Raw genomic sequence first — 18716 nt, 5'->3', positions numbered from 1 at the left:
TGGCATGCCCGCATCTTCTAAATAGTCACAAACATCAGGGCCTGTATAAGTGCCAGGACTTTTATAAAAAGTAGAGAAATGTTGGTAAAAAGTCTCCGCAATGTCCGCCGGTTTAGTATGGTAAGAATTAGTTCCCGACTTGACACGGGAAATATATCGATCGTCCTGCCAATTTTTAGTCAATGAAGCTAATAGTTTACCTGTTCTATTTCCAAAGCGATGGAATCTATACTTCCTATAAAAAAGGGAGCGCTTTGCCCGATCATGCAGTAAGGCATTAAGAGCTACCTGTGCTGAGTGCATCTCCTCCCCTAATATTTGAGTTGGATGAAGGAGATAACGTGCTTTTAATCTAGTATACTGATTCTCCAATCTAATAATACCATGGGATATTCGTTTACGACGAGCAGTGACAAAGGAAATTATTGCACCTCTGAGTACAGCCTTGGCCGTTTCCCAAAAGAGGTCAGGAGTGGATTGGTGTTGTCCATTAGTTATCAAGAAATCCTCCCAACAAGATCCTAAATAGGTTAAAAAAGTAGGATCATCTTTCAAGTGTGAAGGAAATCGCCATCGACAGCTTCCTGAAGGCGGCGAGCCCCAGGACACATCCAACCAAACAGGACAGTGATCGGATATCGCCAAAGGTCCTATGGTGGCTTCAGATACCCGAGAAAAGAGAGATTCGGAAATAAAGGTATAGTCTAAACGAGAAAATGTCCCGTGCGCCCTCGACTGGTGGGTATAGTCCCGCTCGAATGGATGAAGTAGTCGCCAAGGATCCACCAAACCCAGGGATTTGCAAAGGAAGGGTAACCCTTTAGTATCAGCCGTAGAGGGAGAAACGGAAGGACCCGAACGGTCAACCGTATTATCCATCACTTGATTAAAATCTCCCACCACCAATAAGGGGACAGTAGTATCCTGGAGTCCCAAAGAAACTAAGGAGTTAATATAGGATTGTGAGTAGCTATTAGGCCCATACGTAATTAGCAGTCTAAAGTCTGTGCCCTGCAGTGAAACATGTAGCAGCAAGTTCCTACCCTGTATGTCTGAATGGCAGGAGGTGACAGCGCACTTCAAACCCTTGCGAACCAGTAAGCACACACCAGCGCGTTTACCTGAGGATGAGGCATAAAAAACTGAGCCCACCCATCCGCGCTTTAGCTTTTCTGATTCTGCAGCAGTCAATTTAGTCTCTTGCAAACATGCCAGATCTGCTCGATGGTGTCTCAAGTGTTGTAATATTTTGGATCTTTTAACTGGTGATGTTATTCCGGAAACATTCCAAGATACAATTCGAAGCGCGCTGTCACCCAGGGTCCACAAAAAAATCAGTTATACAGAAACTTATTTTCAAACAACACGCCCAGGCACCCAGCCTTACCCGAGCATGTACCCCACAACACCAGGCAGAATGCAGAAGTAACAAACAGTAGTTCAGCAGGAGAGCAGTAAAATAAGCCCAGAGGAAAAACTTAACCATAACAAACTGTATTCCCTCAGGCTGTTCCCATTCCCTTTTCCCATCCCAAATCCCTACCCCCACAGACCCAGATACCTTGCAACACATATCCCGTCCGGAATATGTAAGAGGCCCGTAGGACACCCAACGGAACCCCAATCCCCTTAATGAACAATGATCTAAAGTGTTCAGTAAGCTATTAAACACAGAGGATACACCCTATCTGAGCAAGTTAGATTCCATCCTAGCCAGAAAGAAAGGTGTTCAACTCGGAAACTCTCAAGGCGGGTCCCTCGGAGACTTCAAGTGGGTATTGATGAACTCAGCTGCCTCTGATGCATGAAGGAATAGTCGCCAAGCGCCCTCATGGTATATTTTCAATAGAGCAGGGTAGACAAACAGAAAGCGCTGCTTGAGATCCACCAAGCGCTTGCAAAGAGGATAAAATTCTTTTCTCTTGTCAGTGAGGGCTGTAGAGTAATCTTGGCTTATTCTGACTGTTGATCCCTGCAGCGTCAGCGCATCCTTTCTCGCCCGGTACTGGCGTAGTATGGCTGCTTTATGTTGGTAATTCAGAAATTTCACTATGACCACACGCGGTCTAGCATCATGCGCAGGCCTTGATCCCATTCTATGGGCCCTTTCCAAGCAGAAGGAGCTGGAAGTCATGGCCTCTGGAAATTCTTTTTCAAGTCAGTGCTCCAGTTCAGCCGGCAAGCGGGTATCCGGGATTGATTCCGGAACACCCAGGAATCGAAGGTTGCTGCGACGTGACCTGTTTTCCAGGTCATCAATCTTTTCGGCTTGCCGTTGCACTACTTCCTGCAATGCTGCAATGTCCAGTTCATGGGAGTTAACAGTGTCCTCTGCCGTGGACACCCGTTGCTCTAATTCCGTCGTGCGGGCCGCTGTGTCGGTTATCAGGTGTTCCAGGCGGGTCATAGTCGTGGTTATCACCTCCATCTGCGGTCCCAGCACTTGGGCCACCGCCGATTTTATGTCTGCCAGCGCCGCTTCTGTGAACTCGGACACAGCCGTGCCCGAGGCAGCCGCCATTTTGTGTGCGCCCGCGTTTTGCTTCGGCATGCTAGCCCGCACTTCCTTAGCTCTCACTGCCTCTTGCGATCGGGTGATATATTTTTCCATGCGTGCCCGTCGCTGCACAGCGTCAGGAGACCCGGCCAGGGTGAAATTCAACAGCGTATTCGCTCAGTGAAGAGGATCGGGGCCCGGAGCCGATGTGGAGCACGTCCTCAGCGGCTCATAGTGTCACGTGACCTCCTTCTAGGTCATTTATAAATATGTTGAAGAACACAGGCCCGAGCACCGAACCCTGTGGCATTTCACTCGTGACATTTTTCAGTCCGAGTATTGTCCATTTACCCTCACTCTCTGTTTCCTTTCCGCCAACCAGTTTTTAATCCACGTGAATATATCCCCTCAATTCCATGGCTCACAATTTTCATGTTCATGCAGGCCCTTGTCGAACGTCTTCTGAAAATCTAGATATACGATGTCGACTGGGTCACCCTTGTCCATCTGCCTATTTACTCCTTCGAAGAAGTGCAGTAAGTTTGTCAAGCAAGATCTTCCTTTGCTGAAGCCATGCTGGCCTGGTCCTCATAAGATTGTGTCCGTCAAGGTGATCAATGATGCGGTCCTTTATCAGCGCCTCTACCATCTTTCCCGGTACCGAGGTCAGACTCACAGGTCTGTAGTTTCCCGGATCTCCCCTCAAACCCTTCTTGAAGATCGACGTAACATTCGCCACTTTCCAGTCTTCCGATATCTTTCCTGATTTGATCTAGTCCTACCAGCATACGTCCTTGTTCATTTTGATCGACGGATTGGCTATTAGTTGAAGAAGTTCAGCTATAACCCCTTTCAGTTCCTTGATTACCCTCGGGTAGATGCCATCTAGTCCTTTGAATTTATCATTTTTAAGCTTATCAATCTGCCTGCATACCTCTTCTAGTCTGACCGTTGTCCCTGTCAGTTTCCCGTCTTCATTTCCTGTGTATAGCCTATTGGCTTCCGGTATATTGGATATATCCTCTTCGGTAAATACAGACGCAAAAAATGTGTTCAGTTTGTCGGCGATTGCTTTGTCCTCCTTTAGTACTACCTTTATTCCATGGTCATCTAACAGCTCCACTGCTTCCTTTTCAGGTCGTTTCTCCTTAATATATTGATACCCACATCTTTTTCTTGGATATGGAATGGTGTAGCTTTCAAGGCGGGCACGTCCTTGATGCAATTCAAGAAGACTGAGGTAGGCTGTGATAGTTAAGTTTCTATTTCTAGCAGAAATAGCATTTAAAATTTTGGGGAAAAAGACTTTTATACTATGGAAACTAGAAGGCAGGATTGGGAGCTGCTCATATAGTGACTGGCACACTACAGGTCCAAACTGCTTTGTTTTGCTGCTGCTGGTCTGAAGGAGCATCAAATGGGGGGGGGGGGGGTTGTGGCAGGAGGGAAGTAGGAAAGGTCATGGTTGGGGCTTGGTCTTAGCAAACCTCTTTTATAGTAGGTGCCTGTGACAAGGAAGCAAAAATTCTGGGTAGTCCTTAGCCCGCCTGTGACTATGCCACTGGCAGTGAAAGCTGTGACAAGACTTTGGAAAACACTGAAAGTGACATAAGAACATTAGCCTTACTTGGTCAGACCAATGGTCCATTAAGCCCAGTAGCCCATTCTCACGGTGGCCAATTCAGGTCACTAGTACCGGGTCAAAACCCAAAGAGTAGCAACATTCAAGAATCCCAAAGAGTAACAAAAGATTCTAGAACCCCAAAGAGTATCAAGATTCCATGCAGAATCTCAAAGAATAGCAAGATTCCGGAACCCCAAAGAGTAGCAACATTCCATTTAGAATCCCAAAGAATAGCAAGATTCTAGAATCCCAAAGAATAGCAAGATTCTAGAATCCCAAAGAATAGCAAGATTCTAGAATCCCAAAGAATAGCAAGATTCTAGAATCCCAAAGAATAGCAAGATTCTAGAATCCCAAAGAACAGCAAGATTCTAGAATCCCAAAGAACAGCAAGATTCTAGAATCCCAAAGAACAGCAAGATTCTAGAATCCCAAAGAACAGCAAGATTCTAGAATCCCAAAGAATAACAAGAGATTCCGGAACCCCAAAGAATAACAAGAGATTCCGGAACCCCAAAGAATAGCAAGATTCTAGAATCCCAAAGAATAGCAAGATTCTAGAATCCCAAAGAACAGCAAGATTCTAGAATCCCAAAGAACAGCAAGATTCTAGAATCCCAAAGAACAGCAAGATTCTAGAATCCCAAAGAACAGCAAGATTCTAGAATCCCAAAGAACAGCAAGATTCTAGAATCCCAAAGAACAGCAAGATTCTAGAATCCCAAAGAATAGCAAGATTCTAGAATCCCAAAGAATAGCAAGATTCTAGAATCCCAAAGAATAGCAAGATTCTAGAATCCCAAAGAATAGCAAGATTCTAGAATCCCAAAGAATAGCAAGATTCTAGAATCCCAAAGAATAGCAAGAGATTCCGGAACCCCAAAGAATAGCAACATTCCATGCTACTGATCCAGGGCATGTGCAGATTTCAGGTCATTTAAGAAACTGTCAAAGACCAGCTTATGTGTGTGAGCCTTATTTTGATCGATCAGAAGTCAGTAGAGAATATGGCCCTCCTATATGATTGGAATACAAGATAATGGTCTTTTAATGAGTGTCTTAGTTGATAAACGGGATAGACATTTTTAAAATCAATAAATAAGACACCAAATAAATGAAAAAGGCCCCTAAATCTGGAAAATAATGACTGAAAACTATCGAGAATCAAATGCTTGCTGCAAATATTTTTCTTTTAGCTTCTCTCAACTGTTTCTGCAGAAAACAGGGACAGTTCTCATCTTTCGCTAAGATGACATTATGAAATGTAGCTGGCTGCAGTGATCAGTCTTCCTCCGGGCAGGAAAGGGTAGTTAGTCAGTGTTACAAGGTACAAGCATTTTATTTCACTGCACAGGGAACATTTATTAGATTTGGAAGAAACAGTGCAGAAAATAGTTGACTTGAGTCGTAAAGCCCTAGTGATGAAGCTGTCCGTGAATTATGAATTACAGTGCTGATTGCAGGTCAGAGTTTGGAGGAGGGTGGGTGGGGTGGACCTGGCATTGGAAGAGGGGGATGCACTGGCAGAGCCGCGAGTGAGGGTCTCAATAGTAGAAGCCAACTGCTTCAAGGAGAACTTAATAAAAACCCAACTGTGCCTTCGTCGTTAGAGGAGCTTGGAGTCGGAGCGGAGTCGCCTCCATTTTGAAGCTGCCTCCTCCAGAATTTAGTGAGCGGCTATCGTGGTTTCTGGGCTCTCTCTTTGCAGTGGGCCGCACGACTTGCTGTGTTGGAGCAGGCTGGGATGTGAAAGGAATGGGGAGCACGTTGGGGAAGGGTCTCCCCCCCCCCCATCAGCTGAAAGCTATGTTTTAGAATTTAAAATGGTATCTGCCACTTAGCTGAGAAACCTGACGCCTTTCCAGCATTAACAAATTGTAGTTAATAAATCAGCAGGTTGCTTGAATGCCAATGACTGCCCTCCTTCTGAGATTTATGCTCTCTTATGCATGAAATCTTCTCCTTAGATCACTTCACACTGTCTTAGAATGACCTCCCTCCCCTCGATTAGACCTTGTTTTCCAAATTCAAGTCCTTGTTAAAAAGCCTCAGCAGGCCATCAACCTCGCTGTTGCTCTCCCTCATAGTTCCTTTCCCCTCCTTGTCTCTGTGAATGTGATCTCTTTTCATGTTATTTTGGTTTTTGTAGACTTTTATTCTCCACCGCTATGTTCAATGAATTTGTAATGGCGGTTTGTCAACATTTTAATCAACTATTTCCTTCATCCACTCTCCTGTACTGGTCCCATGAGGCTTTGCAGCCCAAACGCAGGACCCTGCCTTTTTTTTTCTTTTTTGGCTCATTTTAACCATTAGATCTTAATTGTCAGTTCTAGACTCTCAGGGCTGTTCTGGATCTCTCCTCATGTTGTTCACGCTTTCTGGGTTATTACACACAAAGACGCAAACCTTATCAGACAGTCCTTCTGCAGTATTGCTTAGAAAAATGTAAAAAAAGAATCGGAGCAAAAACCAATCTCTGCAGCCCACCCCCTGTAACATCCCTTTCCTCAGAGTGAATTCCATTTCCCAGTGCTTTGTCAACCAGTGGCACTCAGTTTATAACTTGTTCACATGGAGCTGTGTCAAAGGTTTTCTTATCCAGCGCTCTTGGTCATCCACTCAAAGAAATGAATTGGATTTGTCCGACAAGATCTGCCTCTCGTGAAACCAAGTTGCCTCCAGTCCTGCAATCCATTAAATTCCAGAACTTCCCCTTTCCTCTGTTCGAGTTGTGTTTCCATTAATTTACACATCACAGAAAACAAATGGCAGTCTCCAAAGACTCTTCGGATTTCTCTTTTCGAATTCGCTTGTACGTCATTTATCAGAATCATGAGGCTTCCCCTCTCGTTTTGTGGAGGCCACACTATGAAGTGCAAATTCAGTCTCTTAAGCCCAAGTCATAGGATGGACCACTGTTTCTTACGCACAGGTGCTGATAAATAGTGACTTTTTTTTTCTTTATTATAATTTTCTAAATTATTCAATTATACAAAACTAGTCTTATAGCCCGTTACATTAACGGGTGTTAGAATATATGTGTGTGTATCTGTCTTTATTTCTTTCTCTCTCTCTCCTTAGCTGCTTTCTTTCTTTCTGTCTTTCTTTTTCCTTGGCTGTCCATCACCACCCCTTGCCTGCTCCCCCTGTCCATTCTCCCTTTCTTTTACCTCCCCTGTGTCCACCACCACCCCTTCACTGCTCTCCTTATGCAGAAGCAGTCCTTCTCCCTTTGTTTTACCTCCCCCCTGTCCAGCAGCACCTCTTTCCTTCTCCCCCTGTCCAACATTAGGCCTCCGTTCCTTTTTCTTCACCCCCCTGTCCATCAGCACCTCTTTCCTTCTCCCCCTGTCCAGCAGTAGGCGTCCCTTCCTTTTTCTCCCCCTCCTTCCTCCTTCTTATCCCTATGATACACTTAATTTGCTCTGCCCCTGATCAGAGGTCCCGACAGCTGCCTAGTTGCACCCATTGGAAATGTTGCCTCTGCCACGTCCCGCACTCCTCCTGACACGACTCCCGCTGTCTTTCTTTCTGTCTGTCTCTGTCCCTGACCCCCTTTGTCTGTCTGTCTTTCTTTCTGTGTATCTCCCTGCCCTGTGTCTTTCTTCTTTTCTTTCTGTCTCCCTTCCTCCCTCTGTCTGTCTGTCCGAAGCAGCATTCCCTCCCCCTCCATTTCCCTCCCCCCACACCAGTTCCCTGTGCACCTGCCCCTGATCTTTCTTCTTTTCTTTCTGTCTCCCTTCCTCCCTCTGTCTGTCCGAAGCAGCATTCCCTCCCCCTCCATTTCCCTCCCCCCACACCAGTTCCCTGTGCACCTGCCCCTGTGTCTCTTCTTTTCTTTCTGTCTCCCTTCCTCCCTCTGTCTGTCCAAAGCAGCATTCTCTTTCCCTCCCCCACCCCACTTCCCTGTGCAGCATTAGCGTTTCCTCTACTCCCCTTTCCCTTCCCGCGGGCCCGACTACACATGGCGATTCAAGCAGTGTGTACAGCAGTCTTCACACGCTGCTTCGGGTCCTTCTACTGCCCTGATTTACTCTGGCACATCCCTGATGACATCATCAGAGATGCAGCAGAGCAAATCAGGGCAGTAGAAGGGCCCGAAGCAGCGTGTTAAGACTACTGCACACGCTGCTTGAATTGCTGGGTAGGTAGTCGGGCCCGCGGGAAGGGAAGGGGGGGCGGCAAAGGACTCGGGTCAGTTTAAGAGCTGGGGCGGAAAGTTGCTGGTGGGGGCGCTGAGCGGCCGCGATCCCTCTCCTCCGAGACACCCCCCTGCCCGCCCGCTGGAGGAACGGAGATCGGCGGCTGGCTGCGGTCGGCTTGTGGAGGCATCGGCGGCTGGTGACGTAAGCGCGCATGTGCACTCCTACCTAAGGTGCCCTACATCTCACGGAAAACGGACGCACGCAGGTGGGAGTGCGCATGTGCGGCTTAGCGTTTTATTATATTAGATTTAAACAAAACAAGACTATATCCATAACATCATTATTACCATCTAGCCCACATTTAGGGAGATTACCATCATTCAACAAAGAAAAAATTTTAATCAGTATTTAAGGAAATTCAAATAATAGTGAATCTTAACTATATAATCTTTCAAAGAAATTTTTAACTCCAAAGGATCAGTAGTTATCAGTTTATGATTTATGAGATTCTTGAACTAATAAAAATTGCTCAAGTTGTAAAGGATCCCAGAAAATATAATCTTTATCCTGATGTTTAAGCAAACATTTGCAGGGAAACTTTAAGTAAAAAGATGCTTCAATTGCCAGGACTCGAGGTTTTAATACGAAAAAAGCCTTCCTTTTAAACTGAGTTGCTTTGGCAACATCCGGAAACACTAAGACGTTGTCTCCACAGAACTTCTTATTTTTATTCTGGAAATAAGTTTTTAAGATCAGTGTTTTTTGTCAGACTCATTTAAACATTTTACCAATAATGTTGCTCTAGTCAAAATAATATCTTGAGAGTCTTCCAAAAAACCGGTAAGATCAAATTCTGTTGGACAAATTCTTCTAATCCTGTTTCAGAAGGAATTTTCTTCTTTTGTGGGATATAGTAACATGTTGATATGGGTAATAAATCTGCGTTAGCTAAACCAAGGATTTCCTTAGTAAAATTTCAGGGGTTAATAAAATGGAGATTTTTAACATTTCAAACTTGGAGTGCATTACATGGGAATCCTTTACAGCCGATATGATAAATGTTTGCAAAGATGTTATCTGAGATTCAGTTGCTACAAGACGTTTGTCCAAAATCTTTACATTGGAATAATAGTGACATTTTTAAGGGGTTTGGCATCCTGGCTTCTATTGCTGAGCACCTTTTTCTGGTGCAATAAAATATGTATGTTTGTATTAGAGTATAAACTACAACACAATACCCCAGCAGTATATATATATATATAATAGAGAACCAATCCAAATACTGCTATTACCCAGAAATACACTTCTAAATATAAGCCCAGACAGCTGGAAGGGCTCGGGTCTCAGAAACGGAGCCTACGCACAGCAGTGACACTCACAAACAGGAGAAAATCAGCGTAGTACAATCGTTCCATCTCCAATCATTGACCCACATATATATTTTTTTAAGGCATTTTCAAAAAGCAATTAAAACAGCTAACCCACAGCCGGGTTGCATAAAAGAAGTGTAAGCTGGAAACTGAAAAACAGCAACCAAACTACTTAGCTTTTTATGGTTGACTTTGCTGATTTGTCTTTATAGAAGAGTGCAGTCACTAGTGTAGATTTGCCGACGCGGCCAGCGTTTCGCGGAAATAATTAATCAAAAGCATCCGCTGCGTCAGGGACACCAGGACATTCAAAAAGTCAAGGCTTCACTCTATTGTTTGTATTAGAGCCCAGAAAAGGCACCAAAACCCTATGAAGATTATAAACCAAGGTTGCAGAGGAGTAAGAGAATACGGAAACAACTGATGTTTGTCCATGTTTATCCACGAACTACCTAGGTGTTAATTTTTTGCATTGGAGGTATGTGTTGGTTAAGATCTAAAACCTTCCTTCTACCTCTGCTGGAGACAGGCTGTTGGCTTGGATGGAGTCATGGGGGTTCTCCTTGTATGGACCATTCACGCACTGATGATCCCATGTTGGATGACTGCTCCAGTGGTCCTGTGAGGCTAGCAGGCTAAATTATTGTTTTTGTACAAGACTTCTATGTTCTCATCCTGCTGAAGGTGTGACCGTCTTCTCTTTTAGGTCAGCCCTCCAGACCTTTATATTGAAAGATTTAACATAGTGTTGGGACAGTACATGGGAGCATTACAGAGCATCGTGCCTCTCTTCATATATATGGTAAGTGACAGACTGCGTTTTTCTGTGTGCTAAAGCCTTTATGTTATATTTACTGTTTATATATCCCAGCTGGGTCATATATCTGTCCTGTACAAAAATGAGTTGTCTCGATCAAAGAAGCAGTCTACAAGTTAGGGAAAATTCAGGCCATCAGAGGCGATATGTCTCAAGCATGCAGTAGAATGCTGCTTCCTGCTCGCCTATTATCGCCGTCAGGCCTTATTTCCTTTTACAACAGCACTTGTCATGTTTCATAATATCCCTTGTATCGATGACACAAATTATGGTTTTGATATTTTAATATTTTTTTTATAAAACTGCATGTAGCTTAGTCAGGAAGTATCAAAAAGAATGTCATCTTGTGGTTAGAAAAGCCAAAAGAGAGTATGAAGAGAGACTAGCCAGGGAAGCACGAAATTTCAAACCGTTCTTCAAATACGTTAAAGGGAAGCAGCCGACTAGGGAGGAGGTGGGACCGCTGGACGACGGAGACAGGAAGGGAGTGGTGAAGGAGGAGAAAGAAGTGGCAGAAAGACTTAACATATTCTATTCACATCCAACATACCTGAGCAAATCTTCAAAGGAGACCAAGCAGAAAAATTAACATCCAAGGAAGTGAGCCTTGAAGACGTACGCAGGCAGATAGAAAAATTAAAAACTGACAAATCCCCGGGTCCGGACGGAATTCACCCAAGGGTTCTGAAAGAACTAAAGGAGGAAATAGCGGAAATACTGCAGCAAATTTGCAATCTATCCCTGAAACAGGCGTGATCCCGGAGGATTGGAAGATAGCCAACGTTACGCCCATCTTTAAAAAGGGGTCAAGAGGTGACCCAGGAAACTACAGACCGGTGAGTCTGACCTCGGTTCCGAGGAAGATGGCGGAAGCACTGATAAAAGACAACATCGATGAGCATTTTGAAAGAAATAAACTTCTGATAACCAGCCAACATGGATTCTGCAAGGGGAGATCGTGCCTAACGAACTTATTGCACTTCCTCAAAGGAATCAACAAACGGATGGACAAAGGACACCCCATAGACATCGTATATCTAGATTTCCAAAAAGCCTTTGACAAGGTACCCCATGAATGCCTACTCCGGAAACTGAAGAACCATGGGGTGGAAGGAGACGTACACAGATGGATCAAAAATTGGTTGGCGGGTAGGAAATAGAGGGTAGGAGTGAAGGGCCACTACTCTGACTGGAGGAGGGTCACAAGTGGGGTCCCGCAGGGCTCGGTGCTCGGGCCACTTCTATTTAATATATTCATAAATGATCTAGAAACAGGGATGAAGTGCGAGATAATAAAATTTGCAGACGACACCAAACTATTTAGTAGAGCTCAGACTAAAGAGGACTGCGAAGAATTGCAAAGGGACTTGAATAAACTAGGGGAATGGGCAACGAGATGGCAGATGAAGTTCAACGTTGAGAAATGTAAAGTATTACATGTGGGAAGCAGAAACCCGAGGTACAACTATATGATGGAAGGGATGTTATTGAATGAGAGTACCCAAGAAAGGGACTTGGGGGTAATGGTGGACATGACAATGAAGCCGACGGCACAGTACGCAGCGGCCGCTAAGAGAGCAAAATAGAATGCTAGGTATAACCAAGAAGGGTATTACAACTAGAACGAAAGAAGTTATCCTGCCGTTGTATCGGCGATGGTGCGTCCGCATCTGGAGTACTGCATCCAATATTGGTCGCCGTACCTTAAGAAGGATATGGCGTTACTCAAAAGGGTTCAGAGGAGAGCGACACGTCTGATAAAAGGTTTAGAAAACCTTTCATGCGCTGAGAGATTAGAAAAACTGGGACTCTTTTCCCTGGAGAAGAGGAGACTTAGAGGGGATATGATAGAGACTTACAAGATCATGAAGGGCATAGAGAGAGTAGAGAGGGACAGATTCTTCAAACTTTCGAAAAATAAGAGAACAAGAGGGCACTCGGAGAGGTTGAAAGGGGACAGATTCAAAACGAATGCTAGGAAGTTCTTCTTTACCCAACGAGTGGTGGACACCTGGAATGCGCATCCAGAGGACGTAATAGGGCAGAGTAAGGTACTGGGTTTCAAGAAAGGATTGGACAATTTCCTGCTGGAAAAGGGGATAGAGGGGTATAGATAGAGGATTACTGTGCAGGTCCTGGACCTGTTGGGCCGCCGCGTGAGCGGACTGCTGGGCACGATGGACCTCAGGTCTGACCCAGCGGAGGCATTGCTTATGTTCTTATGTCAGCAGCATTTTGCTGTGTTGGTTCAGGTGATTATTTTATCACAATTGGATTATGCTAATTTTCTCTCTATCTCTGTCTGAATAAATGCAACTTATTCAGAATACTGCGGCAAAATTGATATTTGGTAAACACGAATACGATCCTGTGACCCCTTTACTTAGGGCACTTCATTGGCTTCCTGTGTTTTGGAGAATTCAATTCAAATGTATTTGTGTGATTTTTCAAATTTTGTATGGGATTTTCTCCCCCTTAATTCCTGTCCTTTTTAATTCTTGTTTACTCAGAAATATAAACTTGGTTTTCCATCAGATAAGCAGGATAAATCGGCCACTCCATGCGGACAATGTCATTTAATAGCGCCAATGAAGCAGTAGAAAATTCTATCGGGTTTTATCTGATGTTCTGCCAGAAGGGTTCTGTAGCTCTATGAGACACTGAAGGTAGGTGGTTTTGCTCCGTGATGTTTATAATTTGGTCGAGAGACACAGACAAAAACAAAATAAACACCTCAAAGGTGGGTATTGAAATCTATTTATACTTTTATTTTTCAGGATGTGACAAACGTATATAGTAACCACTTAAACATGCTTTTACTGCAATACTTAATGCTAGAGAATCAGATTTCTTCAAGAGAAAGAGACCATTTTTTGTCATACTTCTTATAACATCACCGGCTTAAGGCCCTGCTAAATTAATTTTTATTAATATACGACTTCCTATAATTCATAAATCTTACTTTTATTTCATTCACTGTTTATTTTTTATTATTTAAATAATCTAATAGATAAAAAATTCAAATATAAAAAACTCTTGATTCTATGGTTTGGGATTCATATGTATATTTTTCCAATAGAATCACCATTTAATTTTTTTGCTTTTTGTTGTATTACTACTATATATGTTTGTTACATCCTGCAAAATAAAAGTATAAATAGATTTCAATACACACCTTTGGGGTGTTTATAGGAACAGACAGTTAAAATGAGAACCAGAAAATCAATTACTTTTGTTTTTATCTGTGTCTCTCGACCAGACTATAAACATCACGGAGCAAGACCACCTACCAGGACTTTACCACATTGTCAGTTGTGAGGCAGGAATTGACAACCTCTTTCAACACATAGTAACATAGTAACATAGTAACATAGTAGATGACGGCAGATAAAGACCCGAATGGTCCATCCAGTCTGCCCAACCTGATTCAATTTAAATTTTTTTTTTTTTTCTTCTTAGCTATTTCTGGGCGAGAATCCAAAGCTTTACCCGGTACTGTGCTTGGGTTCCAACTGCCGAAATCTCTGTTAAGACTTACTCCAGCCCATCTACACCCTCCCAGCCATTGAAGCCCTCCCCAGCCCATCCTCCACCAAACGGCCATACACAGACACAGACCGTGCAAGTCTGCCCAGTAACTGGCCTAGTTCAATGTTTAATATTATTTTCTGATTCTAAATCTTCTGTGTTCATCCCACGCTTCTTTGAACTCAGTCACAGTTTTACTCTCCACCACCTCTCTCGGGAGCGCATTCCAGGCATCCACTCCCTTCTCCGTAAAGTAGAATTTCCTAACATTGCCCCTGAATCTACCACCCCTCAACCTCAAACACTGTCCAGTAAGACACAGGAGCCTCATCTTTCACATGCAAAGACACCTTCATTGCTCATAGCCTAATGCCTCTGCACGAGTGCTTCGCTTTTCCTGCCCAATTGGGTGTTTGTAGCCTCTTCACCCACCATTTGCTCTCTCCAACCCCATGCCAGCACTTTGGTGTAAACAAAAAAGACTTGTCCTCTATCGCTCGCTGTCTAACACCAGCTCTGGCAGGATTCACATTTCAAATCTGACCTGTTGTAATCACAAAATAGAAAATAAAATGATTTTTTTCTCCCATATCCAACATTTGTTTCTTTCCCACTGTCTTCCATCTCTCTCTCTGCCTCTCTTACTTCCCTTTATTATCATGTGCACCATTTCTTTCTCCCCACGCACCATCTCTCCCTGCCCTCCACCCTATGCCCAACATGTTTCCCTCTCATTCCTTTCTACCTCTCTTTCATCTCTCCCTTCCTCTCCTCCACCCCAACAGTTCTTCCTCTTTCCCCCTCATGTGCAGCAACTTTTCATCCCCCCTCCTATCCTACTGACCCTCCCACCACGTGACCCGACAGACCTCCAGACCTCCTGAAGCTCATGGGCTGCTTTGCGGCCTGCCCTGCTATGGCTTCCCTCTGTTGTGTCACTGATGACATCATCAGTGACACTGCAGAGGGAAGGCCCCAGTGGGGAAGGCCGATAAGCAGCCCATTCAGAGTGCTGCTGCTGCTGCTGCTTTAGAAGTCCTTGGAAGTATATCGGGTCTCACCAGGGTGGGGTGGGGGGTGTTGGTGGCTGAGATCGACGAGTCCGATTTTCTCGGACAACGAATTGATTTGGAGACTTGGGCAACATTACTATGCAGAAGCACCCTAACAGATCTGCTGGCAAGAGGTATGAAGGCAGAACCACCTCTCTCATACATATATTGATTGGCAATAATGCTTCTAGTCTAGGATGCCCAGTATCCCACCTGCTGTGAACAGCGATACCTGTCAGTACTTATATAACAAGATTTAAGAATTAGTCTAAATGACGGCCTTCAGTGGCTTTGAGCTTCAATAGTGTGAGGTGTGCAGCCCCTTTCCTGCATGGAAGGCCCAGTTTTCCTCTTTCCAGCTTGATTATTGTAATGTTGGATATCTTGCGGGTATCAAGAAAAACATCTTAAGATTACGTATTCAGAATATTGCAATCAAACTTAAATATAATCAGAAGTTTATATTGAAATTTACTCTGGCTCCCTGTAGAAGCGCGTGTTATTTTCAAATGGGGCTGCTTTTATGTTTAAATGTTTTTATTCAGTTTCTTCAAACTTCAAAATTAGCAAACACGTTAAGCTAGCAAATCTTTGAGAATACATAAACCTTCCCCCCCAACCCAAAAATACAAACAGGCATGGTTACATAGAGAACATAGCAAAGCATATTAGGTATTCAAAAGTCTACTGCAAGCAGGATGTGTTAAAGTCCCCCAGAAAGGCTCCCAAATGGAACAAAAAATCTTGCCCTGACAGAATCAATATCCGTAAAGCCACGACGCTCCATGTAGGCTTGTAAAATCATATAAGATCTCCATTGAGCAAAAGAGGGAGAGTCCGACGTCATCCAAGCAGACAAGATTGCTTTCTGACCCAAAAGCTGACATTCTCTTTGTTTTAGGAAGAGTGATGGTTTAGCAGCCAAAAAGTGCTTATAGGGTAGGAGTCCAAAGGCGATGCCAAATCGACGCGATGAACTGTCCCAAGGTCAACTGAAGTAATGCCACTTATTTTACCTCATTGGAATGACTGCGAGACAGCATTGTATGTTCCAAAAACAGACAATATTTGTTTATTGTTAGTATAAAAGGTTACAAAAATGGCAGTAGCAAAGGTGTAGTAAATATAATGTCAGTTCAGAATATGCAATGGAGAGCAGAACTAACACTCATATGCTTAGCGGGGGGCTAGCAGTTCCCTGCAGCATAAGTAAGCAAATCTCTCTGGCTTTACCTAAAATACACGTGTTTTTTATACAGAGCAATTCTTCCTTTGTTCCAAAAAAGTCCATCCCCGAATTCTGGTTATGTAATTCCTAGTGTTCCCTCTAAGCTGAGCAGGTGTCCTCCAGCTGCATTGCTACCACTAGGGGGTGGAATATTTTCAGTCGCTAAGGACAGGTATGTTCCCTGGAGTCCTGCAGAACTTGCCTGTCCCTCACAATTGAAAAATGTGACAGTAAAACAGCACCCTCTATTGGTGAGACTGTGGGTGGAGGACTCCTGCTCAGCTTAGAGGGAACAGTGATTCCTGGTACATAAAATAATGTATATCTAACTCCTCCTTCTCTCAGTCCACGCCTCTCTCACCTCCACCCCCCTCCCCAGTAAGGGGGGGCCTTGCAGAAACAGAGAACTCTTGGTGAACTTTCTTTCTTCAGCACTGAGATATGTAGATGCTAATTAGTGGTTTTACAATTCTGTGCATCTTTGGGATGGTGTCCTTGTATGCTGAAAGTTGGCAAAGGTGACCTTTCAACAATCCAGCTGCTTGGTTCCCATAGCTTGGTTCAGAGACAGGGAGCAAATGTTTTGGTACCAAGTTCTTTCATCTCGCTACACCCACATCGTCCTGCAGGGATCCTTGCTCATTATAAAAGTTTTATGGCTTTCCAGGGTGCCTGGCATATGAAGTCATACAGCACTGATAACAGTTCAGCAGAACCTTGGAGAGATATCCTCCCAGCAGGGAATGGAAACAAAAACGTTGTTAGCATTGCAAAGGCTGCAGGTGTTTACAGACAGCAAGGTACAGGCTGGGCCTGGCTATGGGAAAATATAGGTCTGTAGTGTCCAGCATACACAAGTGAGGCCAGTATGTCCAGTTGAATCATTATGTATGTCCAGGTTATCCATGTCGCAACCAAAACAGAGACTCTTGGGCAGAACCAAAATTGATGTCCCAAAGAAGCATATGGCTGCCTACATTTGACAGCAATGAGACGAAGTAATTGCCATCCAGTAAGCTCTTGTTGGTGAGGAAACACGACCACATCACGGCGGCATACCTCGACTCACACTGGCTCCCAATACAAGCAAGATTACAATTCAAATTCTACTGCCTACTATTTAAAACCATAAATGGAGACAGCCCGGCCTACCTAAACAACTGCCTAATCCAAACTACCTCAACCAGACACAGGATACCCCACAAACCGTTCACGCATCCCCCAATCAGAGACGTCAAACGAAAAAAAAAAACTGTACGATGGCCTTCTAGGCACACAAGCTGCAAAACTGGACTACCAGCTCTCCAATTTCCTGATAATAACACCAGACTACAAATCGTTCAGAAAAGAAATGAAAACCATGCTATTCAAGAAATCCTTGAAGACAAACTAACACTGGAAGACTCATCCCAGTTCTCTGAAGCAACTCGCTCTACTCTTCAATTCCTCTGGAAATGGCCAGATAACTTATTTTGTAATCCGCTTTGAACCGCATGGTATTGGCGGAATACAAATCACTAATGTAATATAATATATAAACGAAAAAGTAATTTATGTTGGAGTTCCCAGTAGGTAACATAAGGCCTCTTCAGTGATCGTTGTAGTTGTTGCTCATTCAAGTGACCAGACCAAAGTCTTGCTAAGACGACCAGATTAGGTCCCTGTTAGCATTCCAGCAGTCCCATGTGATGGAAATGAAGCGGTGTAGTATTTTGTGCTGATAAACTAAACATTTCAGAACTAGTCTCCCTACATGTTTCCACAAGAGGTCAAAGACTGTACATAGTGTCTCAGTTGATAGTAAAAGAAAACATCTGATCTTGATAAGGCATATCTATGTTTCAACTTCTCAAAAGAGTATAATGATGCCTCTTTCGTAAATAATTGAAAGACATATTGCAACCCCAGAAGTTTCCACTTGCGAAAAACATTACACTGCATACCTGGTATAAAATCCCCATTACCCTGTATTGGTAGATATGGGGTAATTAATGCATGAAGAGAGCTTAAGGCCACAATACACCCAACACCAGACCCTGCGTGCTGGAGCAAAAATCAAATAGGTAGACCTGGGAGTGATGGTAGACACAACATTGAAGTTGTCGGCGCAGTGTGCCACGGCCTCAAGGAAAGCAAACAGAATGTTGGGTATCATTAAGAAGGGTATCACGACCAGGACAAAGGAAGTCATCCTGCCACTGTATCGTGCTATGGTGCGCCCGCACCTGGAGTTCTGGTCGCCGTACCTCAAGAAGGACATGGAGATACTTGAGAGGGTCCAGAGAAGAGCAACTAAGCTAATAAAGGGCATGGAGGACCTCTCATATACTGACAGCCTGAAAAAGATAGGGCTTTTCTCCCTGGAAAAGCGGAGACTTAGAGGAGACATGATAGAAACCTTCAAGATCATGAAGGGCATAGAAAAAATAGACAGGGACAGATTTTTCAAATT

At 43.9% G+C, this 18716-nt stretch overlaps 1 protein-coding gene across 5 annotated transcripts in view; it reads left to right on the top strand.

The window, feature by feature from the left end:
• Window positions 1-18716, top strand: part of CACUL1 (CDK2 associated cullin domain 1) — a 90746-nt gene that overhangs the window by 18729 nt on the left and 53301 nt on the right. For 4 of the 5 annotated variants that reach the window (XM_033943677.1, XM_033943675.1, XM_033943680.1 and 1 more), the window contains exon 4: window positions 10346-10441. The exons of the other annotated variant lie outside the window; for it this stretch is intronic. In XM_033943677.1, the coding sequence (XP_033799568.1) occupies window positions 10346-10441 (96 nt within the window). The remainder of the gene's footprint in view (window positions 1-10345; window positions 10442-18716) is intronic. 5 annotated transcript variants of the gene reach the window in all.

This window comes from Geotrypetes seraphini, chromosome 4, assembly GCF_902459505.1.
Source record: "Geotrypetes seraphini chromosome 4, aGeoSer1.1, whole genome shotgun sequence".
Lineage (NCBI taxonomy): Eukaryota > Metazoa > Chordata > Amphibia > Gymnophiona > Dermophiidae > Geotrypetes > Geotrypetes seraphini.
This window is presented reverse-complemented; position numbering and strand designations above follow the sequence as displayed.